The sequence below is a fragment of the Colletotrichum aenigma genome (genome assembly GCF_013390185.1).
Source record: "Colletotrichum aenigma strain Cg56 chromosome Unknown KSG_Cg56_contig10, whole genome shotgun sequence".
Taxonomy (NCBI): domain Eukaryota; kingdom Fungi; phylum Ascomycota; class Sordariomycetes; order Glomerellales; family Glomerellaceae; genus Colletotrichum; species Colletotrichum aenigma.
Window position 1 is genome coordinate 2784400 of NW_023500916.1, and position 18742 is coordinate 2803141.

An 18742-nucleotide genomic window follows, 5' to 3' on the forward strand; every position below is an offset into this window, starting at 1 on the left:
GCTTCCTCAGCCCAGGGCCCAGCGGTAACCCATGGACGGGGAAGCAACAGGTCGGGTGGTTGGGGCCCTAAACCCTGCTGGGAGGAGGGCGTCCCTGACACTCTGACGCAGACCGAATGGAACGGACGCCCAACATCTCTCTCATCACTCCAGTCCCTGATTCCCGAGGGTCCAGAAGGGGACCAGAGAAGCGTGAGCGTCCAGGGACCAGCCGCACGGGAGCCTTTTTCTTCTCATCTGGCGGCGGCAATCGAAGTCGAAGCACCAAGCATCAAGGGTGCAGGCCAATTCTCACTTCCTGCGACCTGCCATGGCCATGACCGCACGCTTCCCTTCCCGGCCCGGCTGGGTGCACAGTTGCTGCAAAGGGCGAGTCTCCCAGGCACAAAAACACAAAATTGGCGATCCTGTCATTTGGTGCGTCATCATTGGCTGTGCAAGGCCTGCGGCAGACCAGGGTAGCAGTCTGAAGGGGGGAAAGCTAACTGCTACCTCACGAGTCGGATACGTACCGCCACCGTCCTCGGCCTTGCAAGAGCGCCCTCCAGACCAGGATCATCTCGTCAGGGTGGCTGCCGCTGCTGTTTGCCATTGGTGATGGCCGAAGATCATTCAGCACCCCAAGGAAGCTGCCAGGTGAGCTGAACTCTGCCTCTCGTGTCAGAAAAGTTGTTGATGCTGTCAACAGAGAAATAACTTTTATGATACACAACCTGTCTTGTGCTGTACTATGCTATGCTGTTAGTACTCGACACAAAACCGTGCCTCTTCAAGCAAAGTGACACAAAACATCCTCGTGCAGCTGCGCGTCCGCCACGAGGAATCCCAAGCATGGCGGCCGCCAAAACCCTCAGCTTCAAGCACGCCCTGGAAATGAGGCAGACGCCGGCAAACATTGGCACTCCCGCAGACGGAACACCACAGAAGCCTCCGTCTGCAATTTAGTCTTTTTCGATGCGCATATCTTGCATCGGCAGTGCCGCCGGCAAAGGCAGACGTTGTCCACAAACGTGAACTGCGCCGACAGAGACTTGATGGAAGAAGATGGCCAACCAACAGTTCTAACTTCACCCACTTAGTTGAGATGCGCCTTCGCCTGTTACAATTCAATGTCGCCAACACCGGTAGCCATCACCAATGTCGCCATGGCTGTCAACTGGAACTTCGCATCCTAACCACCGCATCATGCTTGTGTCTGCCGGCAACACATACTTTTCGTTGGCGACCAACATACACGAGGAAATGACCTAACCGGATTCTACTTGCTTCTGAGTAGCCGAATGATTAATTACTGTTTGTTGGACAGAGATGCGGACTCGTGCTCTGGCAGAAACAGAAACACTGGCATAGGCACAGACACTCGTCAAGACACGCCACATTATTACCCCAACTCGTGCCTCCATTCCCCTTCCCTGTCAGAGAAAAGGCAGATGCTCCGCACGAGCACATGAACCTTGGCTATCGAATGCCACACTAGAGGAGTCGCACACCACCTTCACAGCTCTTCTCGGCCCTCCACGCCATCAATACAAGAGACGAAGGACTAGAAAGCGGTGCGAATCAACAGTCAGCCAGCCAGAGACCAGCAGCGACAGGCCACAGCCCTTCCCGCGCCGCGCGACTCGCCCGAGCCCCTCGCCCTGGAACCGGGATCATCTTTCTTCACTTGATCAGCAGCAGCATCAGCAGCAGCCGGGCTGCTTCACGTCAGGTCGCGCCCGCCATCCACCCATCCACATCTCCATCTCTGTCATCCCGCCGTCGCTCTTGCCGTCGCCCATCACCGCTAGTTTCCTGCTTTCACTCTACGTATTTTACACCACCTTTCCTCGTCCTGCAGCTGCAGCTCCCGCATTCCCCATCCAACATTCTGCATCTGTTTGTGCCCCTCCATCTTGTGACGCCCGTCGAGTCGTGCATCTTGCAGCAGCTATGCCACTACCATCGCCGTCACCGCATCACCACCATCCTCAGTTGTCACCTCTCGACTAACACCCATATTACTCACAGACAACGTACGAGACTTGTCTTGCAGAAAATCGCATCGACAGCTGTCCTGGCTACTACGACTCTAGTACTGCTGCTGTTTCCCCACCCGCATGAGGTACCTTGGACCTCAGATGCTTGATGCCAGCACTATTACCCAACGGACAGGCACTAACAGCCTGCGGTCCGCCTCTTCCTGCATAAGCTTAGGGTCCTCGATCGTCTCGCACACGTCTTTGTCCCTTGCGCAAGATGCTTGACGCTTGTTCTCCCCTCATCTGCTCCCTGCTGCTCCCCACGCCGTCTCGTTCCCTCCCGTCGTTGTGCCTCCTGTCAGTGACCACCACAAGTTCTGCGTTCGTCGCGAGACGCGCCACCTGTGCAGCTTCACCCACCCAGCAGAAGCAATTACCATCACGACTCAATAAGCAAACGGAAGTCCAGCCACACCGTATTACCCTTGTGCAAACCCAGACAGTTGGGTTTCGTTATGCTTTTTGTTTAATTTGCTTTCGTAAGCTCTATACTACCAGATATCTCTCAATCGGCGCAAACCGCATGGCCACAGACCTCGCGGCGAACCGGCTGGACATGTTGAAGGTGGAAATCCGACTTCAACAGAAAACAACAACGCCGATTCCCTGACCGACACACCACACACGACAGGGGCCGAGGGCAAGAAAAACAACCCACCCCGGGCGCGGCGCATCGACATCATCGTTTCCCATCAACGGGGGCCACCTGTCGCACTAGCGCGAACGAACCTCCCCCGGTATCCCTGTCGCGTTCCGGCTGATTTGCGCCCATTTGCCAGCAGCGGCCCCATGGTCACGCAGCCACCAAGTCACCAAGACACACACCACAGACAGGGTCCCTGTCCATCCCCGGCCGAGCGACCAGCAAGACAAGAGAGCCAAGAAGAAAAAAACGAAAAGTGAGGTGTGAGCACAAGCACAAGCTGCTCAATGCCAGTAGCCGGCCAGCCCAGCTCCACCGAAACAGGATCCGACCAGGGGAATCCAAAATAATTCTGCCGTCCGTGTAACAACAGTGTGTCGCGATCCTCTCGACCTTCTCGACCCTTTCTCCTCTTCCACCTTTCTCGCTACTCGCCAACCGGTCCAGAGAGAGAGCCTCATCCCAGCTCCCCATCCTCTCAAACCGACCATCGACGACTCCATCGCCGTCTTCTCCAAAGGTCGACTTTCACGATACTCGCGATCGCCTACACTGGGTGCCTCGTCGCTGTCACTCAGACGCACGTTTGCCTATGCAATCCACCTTGTGGGCTTTGAGCTAAAAACTTCGGCGCGATGGATCCAAGACAACCGCCACAACACCCCTTCTCGCGCAATACTGCATCGCAATACAGTCGCTCTCCTTTCCCTCCGAACCAAAATCAGCCAGCGACTTCAACACCAAACCAGGCTCCTTTCCCGACCGCATCGTCACATCCGCCGCCTACTTCGAACCCTCCCTATGCCGAGCACCAGAGAAGAACATCCGAAAACCCCTACTACGGTCAGGGCCCGAGGTCATATCCTCAAGAACAGGGCTCTGGTCCTCCTCAACCAGGCCACTCTCGACATGCGAGTGCATCCTCGTTACCTCCCGGCCCACCGATGAACAGAAACATGCCGCCGCCGGGTTCTCCTCCCCAGCCGGGGAACCCACAGCCGCCGTCGCATCAAATGGGCCATTATGGGCTACCAGCGCCGCGAGGTCCGCCTCTCAATGTTGGTCCTCCGACTTCGTTTCCCGGTGGTCGCGAGCTGCCGTCGTTAGCATCAATACCGAGGACGGGAAGCACCGGAAGCTCCATGTCAATATCTTCAATGCTTGGGGGACCACCCCCGGTGCCCAGGGACTCTCAGCCTCCACCTTCGCACTACCCTCCTCCGGCGACCGCTGCCAGCTCCGGGCCGACGTTTGCACCGTCGATCCAGGCGTCACCTAGAATGCACTCTGCGTCCTCCGAGTACCAGCCCTTCAGGAGACCTCAAACACCTGAGCATGCTCGTCCTTACGATCCGAGAGGTAGTGCCGCAGCATCGCCGCAGGGTGCGTACTCTACAACACCGGAGATGCAGCGATACGGTACACCACAGGCGTACCATCAGCGGGGACCCTCCGCACAAGATGGCAGAGACCCGAGCCGAATGCCCCCGGGCCCTCCCCCGAGACCTACGAGCCAGCCCAAGTCTTTCGCGAGCATGCCTCCGAGGCCTGTTGACATGGGGCGTAACAACGGACCGGAAGAGATGTATGCTCGTCGCGAAGAAATGCCTCGAGGTGCAATGGAATACAACCCTGAGAGGCCCGGTCTGAAGCAAATGAATTTTGACGAACGCTACCGCGCCGAGCGCGAGCGCCGAGAGGAGTTTGAGTTTAGGGAAAGAGAAAGCAGACAACGCGCATACTCGGGGGGCGAGGGAGGACGAGGACCTCCACCACCGCAGGGCGAGTACCGTCCTCAGGAAGTTCCGCGTGGGCAGCCTCCGCCGTTCAGTCGACCTCCTGAGCACCGAGAGCAAGGGCCGTGGCCACCGCGGCAGCCCCAGCCATTTGAGCAGCAATCCCGAGTTCCGTACGACCCTGCTGGCCTTCATCCGCGACACCACGAATATCCTCCCACCTCAGCGCCAGGCTACCCGAATCAAGGCCATCCCGCGCCGGCTCCTCAGTACCCGCACCCGCCTCCAGGAGATCGCTATCCCCCACAGGGCCATCCCCAACAGCCTACTCCCGGTCAACAACAAGCGCCTCCGCAGCAAACCTTCGATTCTCCTGAGCGACAGCGAATAAGTCATCTCCCTCCTCAGGCGCAGGCGCCTCCGGCGCATCGTCGCCCCGTGGAGGAAGGTCCACCTCCTCCGTCGGTTGCATACAATGCTCCACACGGCACTCCAGCGTTCGTTGACTCGCCCCGTAATCGCCCCGTGGAGGAACATCCAAACAATGGACAGAGGCACTTGCTGGCGGTTCAGGAGATCAACCGCAAGGGTCGAGTATCCCCTCTGCCGCAGGCAGTGCAGGGGGCACAAACACAGCTGCCTGGCCCTGCAGGAGAGCCTGGCATCAAGAGCGAATTTGGACGCATGTTTTCTGGTATTGGCAGTGGTGTCACCGGGATTGGTGTGTCTAGTCCAGTCACCACTGGAGCGCAGCTGCCATATACCAATGCAAGCCTTGCCCGTCGAGACGAGACGGACGGTCCGGCGCAGGACTCTGGGCCTGACGCTGCGCCCAAACCACCAGCCAAGGGCAGGAGGAGGAAGCTCAAGGAGGAAGATGTCAAAGGTGATGAGGAGAGCACAGGGCGCCTCACACCAGCGGGTCGGGCTAAGCGCCCCAAGACTCATCAACACCACCATCACCAGTACGAAGTATCATTATCCCAAGTAGACGAGACCCGTTGTACTGACCATACTTGCCCTATTAGCCATCATCATCACCATCACACCCATAACCATGGCACTGACCATGCCAACGTTCCTGCACCTATCGGTGTCACCCCTTTCAAGAACGTAAAAGGAACTACGCCGGTTCCATCGCCTACAGGGCTTGCTAAGGACTTGCCGACTGCGCATCATCACCACGTCCCTCGGCCAACAAACCAGCATACTCACCAAGTGAAGGAAGCGCCAGCCAAGCAGGCTGTACAGAGTCCGACTGCGGTGATCCCTCCCAAACCGAAAACAGTCGTCAGCTCGAAGGCGGTGTTAGAATCGGTCGCACATCTCCCGCGGACTCACCTTGGCGATGTGCTCTACGAACCCAAACTGAAGCCGGCGAGACAAGTGCCAAACGTCCCCTCTTCTCGCGGCTTTTCGACGACACCCACCCCTCTGCCGTGGGACATGATCAAGAACAAGGAGAACTGCACCCTGACGGTCAAGGTCCCTAAGGTACATCTGACTCCCTCCGCACGAGAGGAGATCACTGCGCGGAGAGCAGTGTGGGGAACAGAAGTGTATACCGACGACTCGGACATTATTGCTGCCTGCATTCATGGCGGTTGGATTCGGGGAGAATGGGCCGATGACATCGATGCGGACATGCTGGACCTGGATCGTGGCCTAGCCGCCCCCGAGAAGGAGGTTCCAGCGAATAAGAGACGCAAGGAGAAAGAGAAGGAAGAAAAGGCCAGACAAGAAGCGAACGCGGCCACGTTCCTGGACAAGCCACCCAAGACTGGACCCGTCACAGTCCCTGTCGAACGCGACATGCACGTAACTCTCTTGATTCTCCCACGACTAGAGAAGTACAGTAGCACCACTCGGTTCGGCATTCAGTCACGCGAGTTTGGTGGCCGTTACAATGGACGGAAGTCGATTCACGACGGCATCAGTTTCCAGATCTTGGGGATCCGCTGGGTGACCAACGGCGCCGGAACACAGAGCCGACTCCGAGGCAAAGGCCGTCGGGAACGCATGCGCAAGGCCATGGGTGAGATGAACGCCGCCAGCCGTGGCCTCAACGGTGCCGAGCTGGAAAAAGAGAAACAGCGCCTTGATAGGATTCGAGACGAGATCGTTTCTGGTCACTGGTGGAAGCGAGATGAAGCACGCGAGAACGGAGCGGGCAAAGATGAGAGGACCCCTAGTGAGGGCGACAAGGAGAACAGGCCTGCCGAGCAGCAAGGTGCTCGCGCAACCAACGGTGCGATCACCAACGGCGTGGCGTCGACCAAGTCCGACAAGATGGATCTGGACGAGAGCACGAAGGAGGTGAAGGCGTCGGCGCCATAAAAGTCGGGAATCAATTTCGGATAACAGCATACTCTTGAAAAGCAGGCGAAGCAGCGGATGATTCAAGCCACAGGCATTGTAGGAGTAGTTATGATTATAATACCCAATTCCTTCGAGTACACGATTGGGATGTTCTTCTACGCTATGGTATCTCTTTGTGACTCTCGTCTTTGCATTGTTGTACAACCGCTATTCTTACAAGGTCGTCTCGCTATCGCCCTTGACTGCCCGTCACCATTCATTACACAGGTGCCAAACACCATCTCAGAAGTCCGTCACGCGGCCGTTGTAGCTCCAATCGCCCCCAGACCCCCAGCGCAGCGGCTCCCTCTTGGGCCCGCCGACCTCGCCGGTGCGCGGGTTGACGTCGCCCTCGAACTCGGGCGGCGCGCCGCGGACGTAGGCGGGGTGCATGGTGTCCTCCTCCGAGGCGGAGATGGTCGGGTTGACGGGCTTTTCTTGGGGTTGCGACTCTGCTGCTGCTGCTGCTGCTGCTGGTGTTGCGGCGGCGTCGGAGGATGTGGGTGTGGATGCTGCTGCGGCGTCGGAGGCAGGAGGGTTGGCGTACTCTTGGAAGGCGGAGGATACGGAGGCGGCGCGCTGGAGGCGCTCGAATTCGGCTTGTTGGTCGGCGGGCAGGCGGGGCGGGGCTGGGCCGCGGGAGAAGGTTGAGGAGGCGCGGGAGGGGAGGCGGAGGATTGGGGTGCGGAGGCGGAGCAGGCGGGACATTTTGTTTGGTTGTGGTGTTTTGGTGAGTTTTGTGTGTGTCTGGTTGAGTGGTTACTGAGGTTGGAGGTTGGTGGTGGTGGTTTTGAGGGTGGTGGTGGTGATGGTGGAAGTGCAGGCGTGAGGCGAAGGTCGGGAAGTTTTGGAGAGGATGGAAAATGTCATTGACCCGCGGCTTTTCGAATTTAAAGTGGGTCTGTCTTCTCTTCTTGCTGCAGAAGCTTGGGGCGCTGCGCCGGTGGCGGAGGGCGGATGGGGCCGAGGGTGGCCGATGCACGGGCCGTGTGAGATGCTTTCTGGGGCCGGGCTTGGGTGTCGGACTGTTGATATGGCGGGTGCGATGCAGACTGACCGACAGAGATCTTTTGACAGTTATTTTGCGTAATCTTAGGCGCACTCACTTGGTTTGCGTCATCTGTGTGTACTCTTGTCCGGGTCATGGATGTTGATTGCGTGATCGAGGGATGCATCTCAGCGAGGTTGACGTCGCTCAGTTGTGCTGGGTGAAGGGGCTTCTTACAATTGGTCTAGGACCTGGGTTGGCTCGGAGATGCCGCACGAGTGAGCTTCCGAATACCCTTCGGCGCTCTATGTACCTACATACAAACAATTCGTGCCCAGATTTGAACGCGTGTTTCACAGGAACTGGATCAACTGCTCTTCTTCAGGCGCGACATTCCTACTAGGTAGTCACGCCACCGCATTCGCCATTCGCCTTCCTCACGCGCGGCCTGATGTATAAAATATTGTAGAACCAACTCACGTATGCGGTCACGCAAGCCAATGAGAACATTTCGCGGAATATTTCTCACTTTGCGAATGCATAGGGCTATAAGAGGGATAGCTGCCTTGCGACGAGACCCTATGTGATGCCTCTGCTCGGCGCATGTGTTTCTTGGGTTGAATAATTCAGTGCTTGAGGCATAAGAATACTTCATTGACTACAATGACAGCATTATTGATGGAATGTATGGATGCTTGTTGGGCGCCATCCCAGGAATTAATTGAACCAGCAACTCGAATACAATCTTATAGTGAGACGACGATGCTTGACGAAGGCAGTGCTGGACGGTGGTGTTTACGCTCGAAGGGTCAGACCTTGTTGTCAGTGGAATTCGAAACCTCAGAGCCAGACAAACCTAACAGTAATCACTCAACTGAGAAGTTCCGAAGACGGACCTCAAGCCTAAGGTCAGGTCAAATTGGGTGGCGTTGGGTGAATTTCAGCAGCCACTGAAATCGTCTTTTATTGACACATCAGCAATATTGGGCGCGATGACTGGTGTGTACTAGATTAGCAAGTCGCCCCAGTCCCAGAAGATTGTACTTTCATGATGCATACGTCTTTAACACTCTCCGTGGGTTGCAGGCAGCTGTAAAATTGCAACCTTCGATTATTACATGCAGCCAAAGACAATAGACCGCCTGTCCCTGCCATCAGGGCTGCAAATATTTCGAAAATCCGCGGGCACGACATGCGGTTAGAAGGCCCCGTTGCCCACTCACAGAGCACTAGGCAATTACCCCGACAGTATCCAGTTGTTTTGCGTCGTCTGTAGTTTATAAAATCAATCTCTTGTCAATAAGCGCTGGACTGGAAACGGGAAACAGAAGCGGTGAATCAAACAGAGCTTTTGGGAGTGGTGTCAGGAGTCTTCCAAGTATAGTTTTTAACTTGCAGGTATCCGACACCTTGTTCTTTCCCATGATTCTTTTCGAAGAAAACCACAGCTTCCATTATCACAGGTTGGTAAGCTCTGGTGTCAAAAGGCTCCGTCCGGCTAATAAATAATTCTTCAATTCGACTGCAGAGGCCCCTCTTCTCTGTGTTCTCAGCTTCGTACGCCCATCACGGCTTATAAAAGATATAGCAAGATCAGATCATGCTTCAAGCAGCAAATATGACAGTTATACGTCAGATTGAAGTCATTTCACGATCATGCCATTCATGAGCATTAGGGGGCCTGAAGAGTGACAACCAGCATAGGTGCTCGTAGAAAACATCACCTGTCTACCTAGAAACTAGTCGCTGTCACCAACGTTTTGCATCTTTCCTGAATGATACCCTGTTGAACAAGACAAATAAGGACGATAATGGAGGGGATAATGATAGTTATACCGGACAATTTAACGTTCGTGCAGGCAGGCTGAGATCTTTCGCGAAATCACCTCTGTATAAGCTCGCCCTAGATTGGAGTGCCCTGAGGCAAGACAGACAGTGAATCCCGAGGAGGATACTCAGTGTTCGTTGTATGGCTTTTAGAATAATTCACACATAGAACCGTGAACTACTAAATCTCTAGTCAGACTTAAACGCATAATAATCAACCTTTGAATGAATAATTAATGTTCTAGTAAGCTGCGTCGATGAGGATGGGTGAAGTAAGTATACAATCTAAACAACAGCACTAGGTTCTCCATCTGCTTGACATCATCTCTTCTTGCCTAGCACATCATGTTCTATGTGAAGCAAATCCTGAGTCTACTCGACGCAGGAGTCGTGGCCATCACGCGTTGCATCCAGAGGACTTTATGGCTTAATAACTTGAGTACAGTAGTTGATAAGGCTCCTTTAAATTGATAATCATTGTGAAGCTGCGCTCCTCCAAACGGGTCTAAGTCCAAGCAGAATGTATATAGGTATGAAAAGTGATCTTTCAAGCGCACCACAGACAGTGAGACACGCAATATGGTTCACGAACTGATCCCGGATTCGAAAAGAGAAACACCAGCAGACACAGTACAGGTTATACTCCGCAACAGACCAGTCTATGAATTTGAAATTTCCAACTATTCTATCTTCAAGGTATTCAAGTAAATAAAATCATACTAAGAGATCCTAAGAATGGTACCCGCTCACTAAGGGAACAACCACATGCTAACGCAACGACTCGTGCGAACGAACCCCCCTAATCATCAGAATTAGCCTTTTACATGTCTTGAAACTGTATTGCCTGGGCTTACATTTGCTTGTCTGTCACACATCTAATCCGTCATTATGGGCTTCTCTTTTATAGCTGGTCACGGAGCATCATACAAACTAAGTGGCGTGTTCTACGAGTTAGCAAAATCCGACGCGTTCATGAACCACATAAAAGCCCCTCGGCAGTGAGTAATTATGTTTGGACAAATAAAGGAGATTATGACTCTTCGGGTCTGACAATAAAGTGGCGAGCTGTAATCAACTCTGAACGGTCTGGAAAGGGGAGAAGACGCCATCCGTCAGGTTGCCCGCGAACGCAATGACATCTAGCAGGAGTGTATTCAGTTGCTATTTCGACGTATAAGGAAAGAACAATGAGGGGAAGTCCCGGCCGACAAAGAAAGCCACTCGTACGGTTAAGCCTTGATGTAAAAGTCATGGTCGGTGAGCTTGTGGCTAGCCATGAGAGCCACCCTCCATGATGAAGCCCACAGAGAAACAAGATGTAGCCGATGCATTGTGCCGCTTCAAGGAACATGCAACCAGAATACCGCCGTGACTTATAAATACGTTACTCATTCCTATGTAGCCGCATACGAGTATATGTGATTCTGGAAGCAGATAGCTGTAGTTTACATGTACTGGTTAACAAGACTGAACATGGTTATAAGATAGACGAAGCTGTTAGACGTACTAGCGGAAGCAATCAATAACAATGGCGTGGGGTTCGAGTGTTACTTGGACAAGAGAAAGATCCGATTCGTGTATTGTACGATCAGTGGATAAGCTAGTTGAGAAGGTATCAAACCACGACCGCTCCATCCTCAACATATTCATACAACTCATCCGACAGCACCGGATCCCAAGGATTATACACAGCTATTAATTAGGTCGAGCAGATGAGCTGGTTACGCATTGAGGATGCTCACTCGAGAACTGGTGTCAACTGCCAAGCGCATCTTTTCGCACCAGGGAAATGACAGAGACCCATTTGCCCGTTTTCCCCATACCTTTTTGGATTTTGTTACATTATATACTAACTCAAAACATTGTACATGACGTTCACGGATTTCTGCCAAGCGCCACGGACCATCGCTACCCCAAAAGCTTGTGTTGACGGCCAACTGCACTGCTTCATATTTAAGAAGCCACGACAACGAGTGTTGCGCCTCAACAACGCACGAATGAATCCTTTCGCTTCGGGATCTCCCCCCGAAGGGTTACAAGATTTTATGTACATGAGTCCGAGGTCCCGACAGAGATCGACTGACGGGAAAGGGCACTGCATGGTTGCGTTCAGGTTCTCCTTGATCGGTCACTATTGAATACGCGAGGGATGCCAATGTTCGACGAAGAAGACATCGTCAATGTGATGAACCTTGGGAGTGTATCTCAAATTCGTCTATCCTGTGACTTCTAGCTGGAATAGTCGCACACAGCGCTGAGCCTCTCGAAAAGAAAAAGAGGGTTTCCCTAACCTTATTGCGTTGGGACTAACTCGAAGAAACCAAAAAATAAGCTGGCCTATATATACATTCTCGATCTGCGTGAGGCCGATGAAGTTGATGAGGATAAGGTCAGACCGGTAGGTCAGCAATCTGGAGACATGTACAGCTTGAAGTCCTAACGCCATAGACTTGAGACAGAGACAGCGTCCATATGTACGTTTGTAGTCAAATACGTTTGAGCCATGCTCATGCAGCAACTTCAGACTCCGAAAGAGACCCGAAGGCATCACCGCAGAGCAACACAAATCCAAAAGAAAATATGTACAAGAAACCCCAATCTCATCCTCCCCTCCCCTCCCTATTCTTACTCCCTTTAACCGTCTTACTTACTCGGCTCCCCATACACATAACTAAACGCCACTGGCGTCCCAAAGTTCGGACTGCCATTACTATGCGTCCCCAGCATCTGCACCATCGTATACCGACTATCATCACACGCGCCCGCGCTGTTCGCCGTGGCATGGTACGCAATCCACGTCTGGTCGCCCTTCGGGCTCTGGAAGAAGCTGTTGTGCCCGGTGCCATAGTGCCCGTTCCCACTGCTCAGCACGCACCCGTTGCCCTTGCTCCACGCGCTCGCGCTCAGCGGGCTCGTCTTGCCATCCCACGTCAGCAGGCCCAGGCAGTAGCTCGCGCTCCAGCAGTACGACGCCGAGTACGCGATGTACGTTTTCCCGCCAAAGTAGAGCGCCGCTGGCCCTTCGTTGACGGGATGCGAGACCTTCTCCCAGGACTGCGTCGGCTGCGAGATCAAAGACACAGAGCCCGAGGTTGAGACGTTGTCGTCGTTGAGCTTCTGGATGCAGATGGACTGGTACGCGGCGCCGTGGAAGCACGAGTACATGAGGAAGTTGCCGAAGGAGGCGGTGCGGAGGACGGAGGCGTCGATGGACCACTCGTCGGCGCCGATGCGGCCGACGTAGGTGTAGTCGTCCCAGGGGGTCGTGCCGCCTGTTCCCACGTTAGTCTCGTTCATGTCTCCATCTCCATGGATGGCGGGACTGCTGCAACTCACCTCTGAGGACATGCATCCGCTGATTGTCCAGGTTCGCACTCCCCCCCGCCGTGAAGTAAATGTACCACCGGTTGCCGAGCCAGTGCACCTCGGGCGCCCATACGTTGCAGCAGCGCGAGGAGTCCCCCGACGAGTAGACGACCTTCTTAGCGGCCGTCTTGAGCCCGTCGATGGTCGTCGACCGCGCAATCTCGACCGTCGACCACGTCGTCGAGAGGAGGTAGTAGTAGCCGTCGCCCGAGTACGTCAGGAACGGGTCGGAGCCGCCCGGGCGGCGGATCGGGTTGGTGAAGGCCGTGGCCGTGAAGGGCAGCAAGCCCAGGAGGGCGGTTAGGAGGGGGAGGAGTCTCATTTTGGGAGAGACGGGGGCTGGTTCGGCGAGGGTGGGAGAGATGGAGGATGGCGGAGGAAGGAAGGGACGGGGAGGGGGTTATATGGGCGCGAGGTCGTGGTCTGGGAGGTCCATTATGGTGAAGGAGGCGTCTGGCGGCTGGCGACTCTCAGCAGGCAACTTCACCTCCCCAGTCCCAAGACTTCGCACATGCAAGGAGGCAGGACCTCACATCAAGGGCTACAACACCGGCGGCCGGAGTACAGGTCCAGAAAAGACCATGGCCCAGGTCCGCAATATCGGAGAGGGCGGGGGATTGGTGGGATTTCGCGACGGAGACTGGGCCCGGAGCGGGGTGTGGTGGTTGCGGATGCCGGTTGCTGCGACTAACACCAAAGGCACACACGCGCGCGCGCAAGATACCGCGTCTGCATAAACAGCTTACACCACATCATGGCAGTTGATGAGCGGTCTCCAAACACAGGGGCGTCCCGCAGGTGCCGGCGTAGGCCGCCAGGCACAACACCCCTCCCCCGGACGGACGTCCAAAGCTTAAATTCTCCGGGGCGAGCAAATAAGCTCACACTGACTAGGTGGGTGGCTCGGTGTTTCTTGGGATGCCCGGGAATTTGGTCGTGGTTGGTATGAGATGATTGGAGCGCTTCGGATCGCTACGTCCATCGAAGAAAGTAGCGTGGCGACAGGGTTGGATCGGGAACGGGCCAGAGGCCATGTGAGAGTCAGTGTAATGCGTCTGGGAGGCTTGGCTCATGGGAGAGATGGAGAAATTCCCATCAATTGATTGATGCCGAACGAGAAGGACGCCCTGTGATACGGCCGCTACTAAGAGGCATCGTGTTGTTGGGTTGGGTGTTCTTACATCGGATGAACTCGACATGGTCGATGTTTCTGTGAGACGCGGTTTATCCTGTTCAATCAGAAGCATCCTCCAAACGACGAGCAATACCATGATATTAGTAACCGGGGATGAGTGATCTTCCATCAAGTGCACACAGAGACTGCACACAGAGACTCATGCTTTGATGGTAGATATTCTTAATTATCCTATTGCAGGCTCATTGCTCATGGCAATGCCGCCTTCCCCTTATCGTTACATCGCATTATGATGCATAGCCGGGGCTCTGTTCTCTATTTATGTACCATGATTAACTCCTGTTGGTCCTTTGTAGCCAAAGGTGTCCTGTTTCCGAAACAATTACGCCATCGCTGGTGTTTGGTATCATTCGTTCCTTCGTTGGCGTTTCTGTTGAACGCCGGATTCCTCATCTGGCTGCAGGGTATCGAAATAAAGCAGCGAGGGCTCCTCCTAGATGTGGCCTTTGCCAACAACCTCTCGCTGGACTTCGACCTCTCCGCTATCGGCGGTGAAGCGTCGCTCCAATACCCATCTTGTTTCGCCTTCATCTTCCTCTTTTATGTAAGAAATGCTATCAGCGGATCCCTTGTGCTTGTGACCCATGCCGGGCCTGCGCTGGGGCGTGGGATCAGTTCGGGGCACCAGGTTGGGGTGCATCGCGGTGTCGGGGCTCTTCATCCACAACCCCGAGTGAGAGATGGAGTTTGAGATTGACAGCTCGTCCACCTCTTCCGACTCCATCACCGGCTCGAACGAAGAGCTGTGAGTGAAATGGGGCGAGCTCACCGCAACGGCCGGGCTAGCGGGGTTGAGGGAAGGCATCGGGGGAGTCGGAGAGCCGAGTGTGGGCATGGACATGGTGAGTGTGGGGGAGCCAGCACCGCTGCCTGCGTCCGAGTCCATGTCACGGCTTCTGATCGAAAAGGCCGAGTTCTTGCGGACGTGGCCATTGTGGATGCCCAAGATATCGCGGCTTGGAGCCGGGCCCCATGGTGAGCTCGCGCCGTCACCTCTCTCAGATCTAGGAGAGCCCTCGCGGCTTGAGACCAAGCTGGCCTGCGATCCACCCCAAGCCCTCGAACGCAACTTCATTAGGGCCGTAAGACTCATGTTATCCTCGCCATCAGCCATCATCACGAGCTGCGCCAGTCCCGGACTTTGCAGGCTGGAAGGTCCAGAGCCGATGCCCGGCGGGATGCCGAGACTCATAATCGAGTTGCGGTTGGAGTATTCGGATCGTTCAGTGATGGGCGTCAAATTCGGCTCGCGCGAGATCATGCGGCCGGACTTGCTGCGGCCAACACCCGAGGGCCCAAAGAATCCACCGTTCGCGTACTCAAACGGCTTTTCATCTGACCCGGTCGAGTTGTCTCTGCTGTGACGCCCCTCAATCGGCGCCGAGTAAAACCCGAACTCCTGACCATACCAGCCGTCTTGATCGTTGGCAAGGGCACTAGCATTTGCCTCTGCGATAAAGTCGTCGTAGTCAACGTCGTAGTCATCGAGGTCTTCACGGAAGCCATTGTCATCGTCATCATCAAAGGGGTAGTCGTCTTGGGGAGGTAGGCTGGACGACTCTGCCCCAGGCGACATGATCTCGCTAGGAGGCGGCGAAGAGTCTCGTCGGAACTTGCCGTTGGCGGCAGCTTCGCATGCAGCTGCAGCAAGGGCGGCCTGATAAGCCTCCATCTTGCCTTGCTCAACGTTCGAAAAGCTTGACGTCATTGCGGAGGACGATTCTTCTTGGCCCAGGTTTTCGCTTTGTCTCTTCGACTCCTCGGTGGACGGAGCTGGCATGCCCACACTCAGAGACGTGTGGGCAGTCGAAGCTGTTGCATTGGACTGAGCGGAGAGCCTGGAAGTGCTGTCCGACACCCTCTTGCTGCTTTGAGGAGCAGCACCTTCTTGACCGCTGGTGTCCTGGACAGCATCTTCTTGAGCAGTATCGGTTTCCGCGGCGGAATCCTGGGCTACGCTTTCTTGAGCAGCAGTGGCGTTGGACGCAGCTCGAGCAGCCTGGAACTTGGCGAATACGCCGGGGAGAGGCCGGCCGTACTGATCTGTGTCGTCCAAGTCAAAAATCGACTCGTCGAATGTGGAGCCATCGCCCTCGCCAGCAAAGTCAAGCTCGTCCAAGAGACCATTATCGAAGTAAAGGTCATCCTTTTTGGGCAGCGGCGGCGGCGGTGGTGGGGGCATCGCAGGTGCTAACCATTGATTGTTCTGTGGCGCTTCGTGTGGCTTCTGATCCAGCTGCGCGCCCTGCTGTTCTTCCTCACTCGGCTGCTCTTCTTGAGGCTCGTTACTAATGTTCAATCCCTGAATAGCAAGTCCATCTGCCGGTTCTGACATCTGTGAGTCCATGCTTTGGCCAGGGTAGTAGCCGGGAGATAACGAAGGATTCAGGCCCGGCGTATCCTTTGAGAGGGCGAAGCCGATGACCCTCCCATCAGCATCTCTTGGTGTCAAGGCCAAACCAGCACTGTGTGGGCTAGTCAGCGCAGATGCAGGGTTTGAACGCTGGAAGACGAAGCCTGCGAAGTTCTCCTGATCATTATCCGGGTCATTTTCGTCTTCCTCGTCCATCTCAACTTCGACCTCTGGCACGACATCGAGACCCAACGGATCAGTCCCGCCCGCATCAAAGTCCTCTTCGCCGTCAAGACCCAAGGGATCTGTGCCACCTGCGTCAAAGTCCTCTTCGTAGTCGTCAAAATCGTTGCTCATGGGTATCTCCTCCTCCATGCCATCGTCGTCCATCATAGCGTCGTAATCGAACTCGTCGTCAAAATCGTCAAACCTGGAATCGCGGTTCTGGTTGGGAGTAGGATCAGACGTTTTCCTCTCCAGCTCTCGCTGGCGGTGGCGTTCCTCGAGCAACTTTTCCGCTTTTGCGGCACCGACCATATCGAAGCTGAACCTAGAAGACGTACTTTTCATGTGGCGGGGCACGGAGGAGAGCACATCCTGACCAGACAGAGAGGCGCCTCTTGAGCGACCCGTTCTGGTGGAGGGCAGTGTCTTGGACAAAATGGATGCAGCGCTGACGGACGGCTTCTTTGAGACAACAGAAGCAGACCGCGATGACGATGCCGTCGAGTCCTTAGGCGGGACATCGGGCAGAGGCTTGGAGTCGAGGTTCATGCTACTCCTTGCCTTTGTGGATGCGACGCTGCTTGACGCTGCAACTGTCTGGGAGATGACGCTGACGGAGCCAGACCGACCAGATTCAGAAGCACTGCTAATATTCCTACCCTGGAATGAAGAGGGTGCCGCACTTTCCCTGGATGAAGTCTTGCCCAAGTCCAGCTTCTCTTCAGGTATAGAAGGCTGTGGCTTTGCGCCCGACGCAGCGTTAGACGAGTCGTTCATGACGCTTCTCCTCGTTCGCGGGGCGCTGAAGTCGTGAACTCGTGTGCCTCTAATGCGCGGGTCGTAGGACGGCTCTCCCAGCCTGTTCGCTCCAAGAGGTAGGGGCGACAGATCAGGCGCATTCTGGCTTGTTTTCCTCCTCATAAGCAGTGTCGACATCGGGTTCTTCAGAAAAGGCAGGCCTTTCCTGCCCTTGGGGGCTTCGGCGCTGTCCTTGGCCATTCGGACGTTAGTTGGCTCGCTCGATAGTCTCGTTCCTGCGGGTCTTCGTCCGGTCGCAGCATAGTTCGGGGCGGGAGGCTGCGATTGACTCGGGCTGAGGTGATGTTGGTGCAGGTCGGTGGGCGTCGCGAAGGAGCTGCTGTGTTTTGAGGACTTCGTGGGTTGTGGTGGGGGTCTCGTTGGAGGGGCCGTATTTATCGGCGGGGGCGGTGCGGGCTTCGACTTTGGGAATTGAGTTTCGTGGCTGGCATAGTCGAAGGCAGTATTGGCCGCCGGATCGGGCGAAAGCGCCGCCATTTGTTGTTGTAATTGTTGTTCGTGTTGTTGTTGCTGCTGCTGGAGCTTCTGTAGCTGCAGGAGCTGACGCTGGTCGAGCTGCTTGCGCAAGGCGACACCACCGACGAAGCCAGACTGCGAATTGTTCGGAGAGCGCACCGGGGGAGGCGCAGGCTGCTGCTTCTGAGCATACGTCTCTAACGTCAACTTGGGGTCGACGGAGGGTCTGTCAAGAGGCGAGGGCGACTCGGAGCCGGAGGAGGTGACGCGGGTGATGGGCGGCAGTGTTGGAGGCAGCGAGGAATTGGTCGGGGCGGCAGGCGACCGGGCGTCTGGGCTTAAGGCGGCATCTTGAACGAAGGGAGACTTCTGGGGAAGCGAGGGGTCCCACGGGGCGGGCGCAGAAGACTGCTCAGGGTTGGGCGAGGTGGGATTCGATTGCCCCCGTCGATGGAACCGCAGATGGGAAAGCATCGCAGCAGAATTGGGTTCGGGGTGGATGGATGGACCAGAAGTGATCCAATCCACTGGGCGCAGGGGTGGCGGGTGGTCGCAGGACAGGACGCAATGGTAGAGAGACAAGAGGGAGAGGGAGAGAGAGAGAAGGTAGCTCAAACGAGCACAGGGCGGAGAGTCGGAGTCGGAATCGAGGGATATCGCGGACGAGAAGCTATGCTGGCAGCCCAGAGAGGGTAGGTGAGTGGATGGGTTATTGGTGTCAGGCGTGCAGTCGACGTCAACGGGGAAGATCAGTC

The 18742-nt window shown here is 55.4% G+C and overlaps 4 protein-coding genes across 4 annotated transcripts; 1 reads left to right on the forward strand and 3 right to left on the reverse strand.

Moving 5' to 3' along the window:
* Nucleotides 1-3620: 3620 nt before the first annotated feature.
* On the forward strand, nucleotides 3621-6737 carry CGCA056_v014616 (uncharacterized protein; the record flags this gene model as incomplete). Its single annotated transcript, XM_037329858.1, has 1 exon — nucleotides 3621-6737. One exon carries the CDS (start codon nucleotides 3621-3623, stop codon nucleotides 6735-6737), a length of 3117 nt encoding a protein of 1038 aa, XP_037171665.1.
* A 264-nt stretch (nucleotides 6738-7001) lies between these two features.
* CGCA056_v014617 (Succinate dehydrogenase assembly factor 4) lies at nucleotides 7002-7466 on the reverse strand (the record flags this gene model as incomplete). Its single annotated transcript, XM_037329859.1, has 1 exon — nucleotides 7002-7466. One exon carries the CDS (start codon nucleotides 7464-7466, stop codon nucleotides 7002-7004), a length of 465 nt encoding a protein of 154 aa, XP_037172381.1.
* Nucleotides 7467-12216: 4750 nt separating this feature from the next.
* Araf43A-1 (Extracellular exo-alpha-(1->5)-L-arabinofuranosidase) lies at nucleotides 12217-13261 on the reverse strand (the record flags this gene model as incomplete). The annotated part of the gene is made up of 2 exons (XM_037329860.1): nucleotides 12217-12845; nucleotides 12910-13261. 2 exons carry the CDS (start codon nucleotides 13259-13261, stop codon nucleotides 12217-12219), a joined length of 981 nt encoding a protein of 326 aa, XP_037171662.1.
* A 1306-nt stretch (nucleotides 13262-14567) lies between these two features.
* On the reverse strand, nucleotides 14568-18461 carry CGCA056_v014619 (uncharacterized protein; the record flags this gene model as incomplete). The annotated part of the gene is made up of 1 exon (XM_037329861.1): nucleotides 14568-18461. One exon carries the CDS (start codon nucleotides 18459-18461, stop codon nucleotides 14568-14570), a length of 3894 nt encoding a protein of 1297 aa, XP_037172377.1.
* Nucleotides 18462-18742: the final 281 nt, after the last annotated feature.